Source organism: Diorhabda sublineata, chromosome 7 (genome assembly GCF_026230105.1).
Source record: "Diorhabda sublineata isolate icDioSubl1.1 chromosome 7, icDioSubl1.1, whole genome shotgun sequence".
Lineage (NCBI taxonomy): Eukaryota > Metazoa > Arthropoda > Insecta > Coleoptera > Chrysomelidae > Diorhabda > Diorhabda sublineata.
Window position 1 is genome coordinate 9,490,335 of NC_079480.1, and position 12,412 is coordinate 9,502,746.

The 12,412-nt window shown below is 30.9% G+C and overlaps 1 protein-coding gene across 2 annotated transcripts in view; it reads right to left on the reverse strand.

Moving 5' to 3' along the window:
* The window catches only part of LOC130447065 (cytokine-like nuclear factor N-PAC), a 114,957-nt gene that overhangs the window by 57,197 nt on the left and 45,348 nt on the right, over positions 1-12,412 (reverse strand). For both annotated transcript variants that reach the window (XM_056783690.1, XM_056783689.1), the window contains 2 exons: positions 11,429-11,584; positions 10,162-10,335 (listed from right to left, as the gene is read on the reverse strand). In XM_056783690.1, the coding sequence (XP_056639668.1) occupies positions 10,162-10,335; positions 11,429-11,584 (330 nt within the window). The remainder of the gene's footprint in view (positions 1-10,161; positions 10,336-11,428; positions 11,585-12,412) is intronic.

Below are 12,412 nucleotides of genomic sequence, written 5' to 3' on the forward strand. Positions count from 1 at the left end.
AACAAATTCTACATAAAAATTTCAACGTGCGAAAAGATGTGCAAAACTGTTGCCTGAAATACTCATAATAGAACAACAAGAAGTTCAGAAAAATATTTCTATTGACACTTTGAATACGTTAAAAATAAATCAAACTTATTAGAGAAGCTAATAACGTGTGACGAATCAATCTGCATCAGAAGACAGAAAAGAAAAAGTGGCGCGCGCCCTAAAAGAACTGACAGAAATAGATTTTCTGCACTGTTTTGAACAACGGAAGATTGGCGTGAATCTTTGTAGAGTTAGAGAAATATATATCGAAGGTGATAATAAATAAATATACATAATTTCATAATAAAATTTTATTTATCACCAGTCTCGTTATTTAACAGCCACACCTCGTTTATGCTATTGCAATAATTCTAGAACCTCAAATTATCTATTGTGAGACTACTTCTGTCAAGTCACATCTTTCACAGTTTCTACTACATTAAATTACCTCCAGCGCCGTTAGGTGGCTTGTAAATGCGTACCCGTTACACAATAGTTTCCACTACATTAAGTAGTGACCGGCCCTGGCAAATGGCGTACAACTGTCACAGTAATATAATTTTTTATCACAGATCTTCATAGTTCATTGTGGGCGGCCAAGGGGCCGTTGAGCACATAGGCCTTCAAATAGGCCCTTCGTGCCCCACTTGACGTTACCAAAGGCCGATGTCCTTTGAAGCGCTTTGGCTTGAACCCTTTGATGTCATTAGGCAAGCTATGAGGTTTGCCTAAGAGTTTAAAACGCGCTCGTTTTCTTCCATGTCCCAACAGCACAATCACAGATCTTAGTGTGATCACTGGAGTGATGACATCCAATAATATTTTGAAAAGTTTGTACATATTCTTAATAAAAATATGAAAACGCAGATTATTTTCATGGTTTGAAAAATTACCAGGCATCTAAAGAATATTCTGTGCGATAGAAATAAAGAATAAGAGAGTGTGCTTATGGGCAATTTCACTCGATGTTTTTCGTTGCGCCCTGGCTAACAGCAACTGTTTGTGCAAGTTTTTCCTGTATCAAATTTGTGGTTTTAATGTTACACCTAATCTGGGACTATGAGGAGAATTAATCTATTAAAGAAGAACTTTTATAAAGATTTTCAAAATTTTTGAGTTGTCATTAAATCAATTGTTATATTAGCCAGGAGTTTGATCGTCATTTATCATGTGCAGTGCGTTAATTTGTTAGCTTATCTCAAATTGTTACATAAACTATTGAACCCGTTCCATAATGTTTATCAAATATAACGTGTTAAAAATGGTTTTGAAGAATAGATATAACAATTTTGAACAATTTTAGTTGTAAATCTCTATCATATATATAATCATTATATTTATAATAATCAAATATGTTTTACATCATGAGATAAAGTATTATGCTTGATCAAAACTAATTTAAAATTGTTAAAATTAAAAATATACCAACCACAAGCTTTTTTGGCAAAAATTCAAGTACTAATCACAAATTATTTATAGATTATGTACCTACTCATCATTTCTGTGACTGGCAAGTAAGAGAAAAGATCATTAGATAACTATTCATCTAACTAAGAGTACTTCAGCTAAACATTTGTTCAGTACATTATATTTTTTTCTGAATACTGGGAATCCTATAATTCGAACGTGACAGTACATCTACAATCACATTTCGGCCTAAAAAGGTACTTAAAGTAGAAACGATGGAAGCATTCGATCACATGACTCAATCTACGATTTATCAAATACATATATACTATTGTCTTCTTCACAAGACATACGTATTAGTTTATTTAAATTGATAGTAGTAATAATAAAAAGAGACTACGATATAATTGACGTAACGTGAATAACTGACCATACTAAGGATTGCATTTGATAGGAGCTTTGTTTACTGTGTTGTTTGTAGCGAATTTTCAGATTTAACAAGTGTTTATTGTTATAAAAATTTTAATTAATTCCACATCGGTAAGTATGAATATTATACATTATCTATTTGTAAACGTTTGACATTTCATAATAACTGAAATGACGTGAAACGGGAAGATTTCAATGCTTATTTTACTACTCATAGTGTTTATAATATTGTACAATTTCCAAAATTGTATCAAATAAGTGACTGATTATACTTGTAACGGTATATTAACCAATTATTTTCAGAAAACAGCTTAACTGGAAAATTTATTTGGGATTTAAGTATAAAAAATAGAGAATATAAGAACATTGATAGAACTAACCAATATTAGCTGGCAAATAAGCATGTTTTCTTGGAAAATATAGAGAAAATCGCGATAGTGTATTTTCAAGACAAGTTATTACAGGGTGTCTAGTAAAAGTTGAAAATAAAATTTCTGTTTTTCCTCTGGATTTTCCACGTTGGTTTTCACATTTTTTCGATTGAAATTTTGTGAATTACACTTTTATTATGATGAATTTTATTTCAGAAAATACAAGTATAATAAAATAAACAAGTTAGTTTTTTAATTTAACTAATTTTTTCTCCATTGCTCCATGCTGTTTTTGAGTCTCCAAGAATTTTTTCCTTTTTGTTTCCAGTTTTTTTAGTTTTCTTTTTTCACTTTCCAGCAAATCTTGTGCTTTTTTGTCTTTTTGTGCTGCGTAATATATTGAAGAGGCATTCCTCATAGAGAATATTATAAATTTTTAAATTGGCTACATTTTTTAGTCCGCCAATCTTTTTAGACTACACCAATATTTGCATATACGTGATTCTTCTTCTAAGTTTTCAATCAAAATCTCCCTATTGACAGAAAATCCTCTTTGCTGTTGCAATGACGTAGGAAGAAGTTGCTCCATTTTTTTAAACTACTGTTTTCGATAATTTCTATCTAATCTATCATATCTGAAATAGTTTTTCATCTTATTTAGAGTGATTTGATTCGTAAGAATAATATCTCTAAAAGCCATGTCTGCTTCTTCCAATGTAGTGGCGTTGCATCTGTTTGCAGTAAAAAAAATGTCAAATGGCTCAGAAATCAGTTGCATGAATAGTTTTAGACCGTTGTCAGTCTTATTGGGAATAAGGAAACTTATTGCTTTAGTTAATTTAAATACTAAAGGGCATTTTTCCAAAAGTTACACAATCGTACACATCATACAGTTTCTACAATCCTTGCGAAAGTTCAACATGTTCTTATCTTTGACGCCAATGCATGTTTTCAAAGCCGCTCTTGCCCTAAATCGATATCTTGCACTTTTTTGAGGTTGCAGAATAAACTATTGGTATCTTCATTAAAAATGTCTATTTTATAAATAGGAGAGCTAAATTTATCTCTTTTTAGAGTGTCCCACTGTGTGTCTCTGTTAGATATAAAGCTGTTGTTGATGTGCTTTTAATTGAGAAACACCCCTTTATAAACCGATAAAAACGGCATGGGAAGACACCAATTTTTGAAGATAAATCGTAATTCTAGGTAGGCAGTTCAGAATGATAATACTAGGTATCTACCTACAAGGTTGAAACAAAATATTTTTTATATTTAAACAAAACAGTGTTTTTTTTTGTTTTAAACTATTTTTATCGTTTTACAGAACTTTTTAAAAATTACTTCAAAGTACGTGCTCAAAATTTTTGGAAAATTTTTATTGTCTACTAGTTTGTTAGTAGAAGGATAGTTTAGGTAATATATTAATGAATGGTTGATGTTTTTAAACATGTTTTAAACGTGTAAATAAATTTAAACATGTTTTAAACGTGTAAATAAAAAAACCCTGACCTACTATACATATAACGTATTATTCGCTTACTTACCTTCGTAGTTCTTAAATAAATAAAACAAATCGGTAGGTAGCCTTGCACCAAATCTTAGCCACAATTCAAAAATTAATCTTGTACAAAACAACATGAGAGAGTAAGAGTGCAGTTACGACATCAGTCGGAAGGTTTTTTAACTATACTATTAACATGCTATGCCTGGTTCGCTCATTCAAAATAGCTGAAAATTTGTGATTTATTAGAAAATTTCCATCGAACCCCCGGTTTTTAAGGTTCCTAGGCACCCTATTATATTTATAGATGTAATATGGATATATGCCAAAGGAAACAAATTAAGTTCTTGCTGGACAATAATGTTGTCGGTAACGGTAAATGTTTTATTATTGTTTGCGCTAGTTTATCAAAAGGATTCGTAGAAATTGCCATTTTAGTGTTTTCCTCTAAATCATCGTCATCAGATTACCACGGGGAAATGAGAGTTAAATATTTACAAAGTGGATCGCAGCACAGTTAATTCCTAATTGTTTCGAAAACATGGTCATGAAGTCTACCACACCACCATTGAAATTTTAATGCAATCAAACTTATTTGGGCCCACTACAAGACATATTTTAATAAGTATATTAGTAGAGACAAATATGATGTTGAAAAGGTCTTGACTATATGAAACGAGGTGTCGGAAAGTTGTAGTGCAAATGTTTGGAATAATTGTGTTAGACATACCGAAAAAATATTTGAAGACTGGTTTACTCGAGAACGAAATTTGGTAAATATAGATATTGAACTAGTAATAACTAGTAATACTAGCGAAGTCAGCTCATATTTCGAATTGGATGAACTCTACAGCAAGATCTTCTGCTGCAATTCCACAGTCTTAGTCAAATATTCTGCTATTAACGTTACACGAGTGTGAATCTAATGACGCTCCTAAAAATGATAATACTGCTAAATGTTTTTTAAGACGAAGTCTTATCGGTTGAGGGTTCTAATATAAATAAGTTTATAAAGTGTAAACAATCTAGCAAACGAAGTCATCAAAAGCGGACTGCCAATAAATAACAACATAACTGTGGAAGAAAGTATTAATCAAACAAAAATTAAGTTGAAATAATTTGGAAGCACTTTTGGTACGAATATTGCATCTAGAAATCAACAAGATATACACAATTACATCCAGAAATTACCAGTTAATGCTGGTATAGGAAGTACGACGATATATTGAAAAATTCTTAGCCTACTATAGAACCAAACAAAATTTCAATGTCAAAATATTTTATAACTCAACATATTCTCCTATTAATTGGATACATTTATTAGAGCGAACCTGCAACGTCTCTAGACCTTTAAAAAAAAATGTTTCTTCTTGCTCTGCAAACCAGACCTCCACAGCTTTGATTACCTCCTCGTTGGAAGAAAATTTACGACCTTTTGAACTTTTTTTCAGATGAGAAAAGAGATGGAGGGTGTTCTAGTAATTCAAACCATAAATCACGAATTTTTTGCATGGCAACATGAGATTTGTGTGCAGGGACCTCTTTTGAAGCTTGCAGTCCAATTTTTCATGGTCGCATACGAAGGACATTGATCACCAAGGGTATTAAGCATTTCTTCGTAAATCTGCTTACCTCTTAACCCTTTTAAATACAGGTACTTTTTTCGATCTTCACAATTTCGCTGGGCATCTTTCTTCTTTTAATTTATTGCGTAACTCTGGTTTACTTTTTTGACGTCAAACATTGTTCGTTGCTATGGTGACGCAAAATTTTGTTTATGCATGGAACTAATCTAGGCTAATTTAGTTAAGAAGACACCCATTTGATAAGACAAAATATTACTTCACTTTTATGAACTATATAAATATGTCACTATTCATATAAAATTCAAGTCATCCTGAAAAAACTCAGGTATCCTGTAATAAACCTAATGGCTAATATTAATTTTGAATTTTGTAACTTATTCACCCTATATAACAATATTTTTATCAAAAGAGTTTTGGTAAATATATCGATGTAAACCTTATAAATTAAATACAAACTTAAATTTCTTTTTTAATTACCAATTCGTAAAATGCCGACCTTTGGAATATTAGTCATAACGATTATTTCTAATGAGACAGAAATTTTGATGGTGTAAAGACTACAAGGTGTGTTCTCGCGCAGGGAGAGGTATTTCCATTTCCATTGGCCATATTGTTCTTCTGGCCAATCAATTCAAAGCGGGTATTTGAATTTTTTCGTTTTGATTGTTATGAACGAAACGTTGAGCAGCGAATGTGATACAAAACTTCAACATAGTCTTGAATAAATAAATAATAATTAATATATTCACGCCCAAGCAACAAAAGTTGCTTCTGATCACTAACAGAGTAATTTCTACCAATGATTAAAGAAATCACTCGATATTCATAATTGAACAAGAGCATTGGATGGTTGGAAGGGTTTAAAAAAAGTAATGGTATATATTTCAAGGCAATTTGTGGAGAAAGGTTTCCATAAACATACGGTAAGTACTTTTAGTAGTTAGTTGTGAGATGTGCAAGGTCAAAGTATTAAAGATCAAATAAGTCTTAAATAAAAGTTTTGTGAACAATAAAGTATGTGGCAACTGTGTCTTTTAGACCATCAACTACTCGATTTGCAAATTTGGTAAACGTCCTACTAGAGCCTAGCATAGAAATAGGCTAAACAGTTGAAAAGAGACGGCCAATTTATCAACAGATGCTCAAAAAATGATTGTTTTTAACCTACTTTGAAGTCGAGGAATGTCCATAAGGGATGCTATCCAGGAAATAAAGTTTTTGACGAGTACAGATTACACTCTACAAAATTGCAAAGCAAAGTGTGACAATGTAACTTTTGTTCTAGTTTCTCAGTTACAAATAAAACTTTGAAGCAACAAATTCATCTTTGGATTTAATTTTACTGAAATTATCTTCGCTTGTTATATTAAGTACAATTCTTAATAACTTCTTATATATATTTGTATCCAAATTATGGTTTTACAAAGTTTGAGGTTGTTGAAGAAATGAATTTGTTATGAACCTTCCACTCCATTCAAATAATGCAATAAAATCTTCGTATCATTTCTAAAACGTCCCATATTTACATTCTACAATTGAAGTTTAAAATCAAAGTAAATTTAGTAAAATGTGTGGTGATACCACTCTGTATTCGCTGATGGTAAGTTTTTCTAAAATATTTTTAACTTCGCTTTTTATATATAATGCTCACAAAACTCCAATTATCTTCAATTATAAGTCAATTTTGTATACTTATTTTCGTGTAAATTTGTATTTTCTATTTATTTAGGGAACAGGACGGATAGAATAGAATAGGTACCTGTACAACTATATTTAAAAATATATATAAATTCAATTTTTCATATATTAGAAAACAAGCTCCTTTTTATTCATATCTGTTAAACCTACTCGTTCCTTCTTTAGCAAATTTTATCTGTGTTCCCGTTTCCTTCCTCATTTTTTTTTTCGCCGTTCTACAGCTGGCAGGTTGGGGTCTGACTACCATCAAAGATTTAACCAGTACACCAACATTATCAACACACCAAATTCAACTCCAAAAACTTGGAATTCAATTGAGAGCTTAACAATTCCGGCATTTCATACATAAGTCCCAGTTCTTATCTTAAATATATAGAAATTTGTCGTGCTCTCTTGGTTACGCAGTTGATGTGAATTTTATTACTTTCTAATAAATTTATTTTTTACTAAAACCTTTTTTATTGTTCTTTAAATATTAATTTGGAGAATCGTGTCCAGAGATAATTTATTTAAATTTTATTAATTTAATTCAAAATGTGTTTCCAGCTTTTCCACCTTTTTTATTCACTTCTAACTTCGTTCATTAAAAACCTGGTGGCGTCCAATTTCATATCAATCGTTCACACCTTCTAAGTTATTCATATACTTTAACTAAGATTGATACTATATCCTGAGGAAGAGTCCCTAACCGGTAAAGTCAGGTTACAAGGTATCAACAATTTCAAAGTTTATTACAGAAAAGAAGGTGTTCAACATGTTATTAAATTTATAGAGGGCAATCAGTACCTACAAATCAATGTTTTTCGGGCGTTGAGGTTTGCTAGGAAAGCTTTCCTGTGACCAAAACTTCTACAGCAAACTGCTTTAGAAATATGGATTCAAATCTGAAGTAACTGTATCTGAAAGCTTATAAGAGAAGGACGAAAATTTAGCAATTGATCCTGAATATTGGAACCTAGCCATCAGCAACGAGAATAATCAACAGGCAACATTCATTTTCTAATCATCGACGACGTTTTAATAGTTTCAGGAGAACTTGCTGCAAGCGACATTATTCATGCCTTCTCGTCTTCTTCATTAGAAAATGAACATGCATAAATAGGCACGGAAGTAAATTTAGTAAAAATTTCTAAACGCGAAGCAGTAAAAACTCTAAGAACTTTAAGACCAGCTCGATAATTTTTGAAACTAAAAAATAAATGGTAGAATGGAACTCATTGGGAAAAATGGGAAAATATAATAAAAATGAAATGGAAAATATTTTACCGGTGATCTTAGGTCGAGAAGTGGAAGGGGGTGAGTTTTTAAGATTACAAAACGGTTTATCTCGATTTCCGGCAAAACTACAAGTCCTATAGAAAAAAGTCGGAAAGTTTCAAGTTTTTGACTTTTTTTATCTTTTACAAAAAACATTTTTTTTCGCGAAACTTGTTCCGAACACACTCTCATTTAGTTGATTTGAAATATTAATTTTTTCACTTTATTTCTGTTTTTTGTTCATCGAAATCTCTACTTTCTGATGATGTTAAAAAATACTACCATCACCATAGTGAATTTCTCCAGAAAGGCCATAAAAAAACAAAAAAAAAATTCGCAACCGATAATTTTTTTCAATTATTATGTACAATTTTTAGCTATTCATTGATATTTCACTTTCTAAACATGAAATTCCATGTTACATTAATGAACATGAGTAATTAGAGTGTAAAATTTCAATAAACAACTAAAAATTGTAGATAATGATTGAAAAAAATTTACGGATGCGAGTTTTTTTTTGTTTCTTATGCCTTTTCTGGAGAAATTTTCTATGTTGATGATAATATTTTTTGTACAATCAGAAAGTAGAGACTTCGACAAAGATCTCAATGGCCCTTGAAAAATGGCTAATATTTTGACGGGTAATTTTTGGGTACTTTTTCGATATTGATTCCATATAAAATGAAGATTTTAAAACAAATAAATTAGAGTGTTTCGGACATAAAAAGATAAGTTTCCACCGTCAAAAAAATGTTTTTTTTTGTAAGAGGTAAGTGAAAAAAGTATGAATACAAAAGTTGTAGTTTTTTATTACCTACAATTTTACCATTTGAATTTTTTCTATAGGCCCTGCAGTTTTCTCGGAAATCGAGATAAATCACTTTTCACCCTTAAAAACTCACCCACTTCCCCTTCCCGACCTCTGATCGCTAGTAAATTATTTTATCTATTTTTATTATATTCTCCTCTTTTTAAATGGGTTTAATCCAACTATCATTTTTTTTTTCATTTTTTTATCATTTTCAATGAATTCTACCCAGGTCTATTAGCACAATTATTTTGAAATGAAATCAAATGGTTACCGAAGCATATTTGATAAAATTAAGCATATTTGATAAAATTCATAACATCGCACGAGTCTTGTTTGCTGATAATTTTGTTTTCATATTTGTACTATTCATAAAAAAACGTGGTTTACTATTTTTGTTTATTGTATTTGTAATTTATTTTGAATAAAAATCATTTATTACATAACACGTTATTCTATTTAATAATCGCAACTTTATAACTGAAATAACCTATATTCTAATCTTCATTAATGGATCCCTCTGTAAATGAGACATATGAGACACCGGGGTAAGTACCATACCTCTATAAGTGAAACCGATTTGCAGGTCTTTAATGTTTAACTTTTGAGACGAATGTTGAACCAGAAGGTTAATTCTAGGCAATGATAAATCAAAAACGTGTAATTCGAGTGGATTAACAAACAAGTACTGTTAGAAACGAGATGTTACAATATAACAAACCTTATATCTGTCACTTTTATTCACCATTATATATCGTTATCAAGCATACGTACTACGGTCGCCAACAGTTTGTAGATCAGTTTCGACATGTCAGATACTGTTAGTGGTTGTTAAATGTGTACATTAAAAATATACCAGTAATTTTGAAGATATGGTTTTATTAAGTTCCCACTAATTGGAGACCCCTCATATGATTATCTGTTCAGTTTCCTAGACAAACACCTTATAACTTCAACTTTTTAAAAGTTTTGCTCTTTTGTGTTCAGTCATTATTTCTATAACCTTAACTTTGGACGTTGAATTATGTTCATCCTTCTTACATCTATTAATAAAAAAATAATTTTGGTACTCACCTTTTTGAGTGTCCGGTTGTACAGATTCACTTTGTGCCCAGAATTGATCAAATTCTTCACTATGCCCATTCCTATAGTGCCCAATCCAATAAATCCGAATGTAAGATCTGAAGCTAAGATGTCTTTTGTTTTCAGCAATTCAGAAAATGTATTCAGGTCAACAGCAGGAGAATCCTGAAAACGATAGTTTGGTGAAAAACTATACTTTTTTATACAAACATAAATAAAACAATATAGTTTTGGTTAGTTCATATAAACTTTTGTTATAATTCAAAATTCAAAAATTTTGTAGGTAGTTTAAACATTTTAGTAAGGCCGCCATATTGCGTGACGTCATAGGTGTAAAATAAACACTGAACATATGATATAAAGTAAATACGACAGTTATTCCATGATGTAAAGACTACAAGGTGTGCTATTGCGCATCAGCTGGGAAGCAGCCAATGAGATTTTGCTCCCAAATTGGCGCGTCGTTTTGGGTCTTGAGAGATGCGCAGAACGAGTCGAAAATGAGCTCTCGGGAAGAGCATATCTTGTAGTCTTTACATCATGAATTATTCTATCGGTTATTCTAAAATAATTATTATTATCAAACTTTGAATAATTTGAAAATGGTATATAAATCGAGTTTGCACCAGAATGTAAAAGATCTGATAAAGTTTTTTCTTTATGATGCCAAGAAATTCGAATACACTACAAACAAAAATGGTTTGAAAGTGTTGGTCGTTTTGACGAGCTTGCGAGATGTAATTATTTTTGTTGTTAGAATCATTATAATGTAAGTATGATTTAAATTCAACTTAGTTTAATATTTTATAGTGATTAAATTTATTATGCTTTTGATTTTTAACGTGATTATGTAATAATGTAAAACCTTAACCTATAAAAGGTTTATTAACTTGATTCTTATATGAAAATAAAATTGTTCTATATATACGTAAGTAATAAATGAAAACTATATTATAACAGCACACGCTATGTTGCCGGCAACGATAACCTCGTAATCATCAACCAGACGATTGCTCAATGTTTTTATTAAACCTATGACACAACGATTTTCAATTAAATATTTAGATATCATTTTCTCAATTTTAATTAAATATTATACTTTGACATCATTTCATATCAAGAAGTTATGAAATAAACAAAAAATGCCTACTGCTGATTTTCGCCAAAAAAACCTGAATCAAAATCATTTGCTCTAGATCATCAGAAAAGAACATATGAAATCAGTTTCTTGTATAATAAAGGTACTATTTTTACTTACCGGAGCGTCCAAAATTGAAGGGCGATTCAAAATTTCGGTACCAACATCACTGATTCCATTCTCATTAAAACGAGGAGAGCCTCTTGATCTTTTTACTGAGGGCGTCGAATTTTTTGTGGAACTGGCATCTGAATTTTGTCTCTTGACTGGAGCAGCCTAGAACCAATAAGTATAAAAAGTTAAGTATCATTTCATACATATGCAATATTATGCAATGAAATATTCAGCCATATCAATATTTCTGAGTAATTGATGTTTGTATTTGTTCAAAAAATTAATAAATTATTATTTCTACAAAAATGAAATTATTCATTGAAAACAACGAAACCTAAACTATTTTGGTACACGTTACTATTCAAATATCTCCATAAAAAGAAATAAAGAGGAGTCAAATAAAGGCGGTCATTTTATTGTTCCTTTTCGACCTATCTATCGATTTTGGAAAGATGTTATTCAAGTAATTGCGTACGAAGACAGCATATTGTGAAGGCGCACTATCTTTCTGCAGCTGTGTATCATTTCTGTTTAGAAACAACCGGTTCAATCCGGGGAGCAAGAAGTTATGAAGGGGGATCTGTTAAAGTTTCTTCAAAAAAGTATGGTCCAATTCTAATATCTATTATTGACGCCCAAACATTAACTTTTATTGAGTATTGAGTACGGTATTCTTGTATCCAGAGTGAATTTCCTGAAGCCCAGTATCGACAAGTCTGATGACCTTTTAGTATTTTTTTGAAAATATCGGATTTCTATGTGTGCTGCTGATTGTGCTCCATTCTAATTTCATAAAATTCAATTTGTCTATCAAAATCTTCTTCCATAAGTTCTTGTACTAAACTTACTTGGTAGGGATGCCACTTTTCCTTCTTTAGTTTGCCATGAACTGGTATTAGACTTATCTTAAAAAACTAACAAACACGAACATCTAGTTGTTTGTTTTCAGATATTGCTTTCCTACTACCTTTATGGAGGTTTTTGACATGA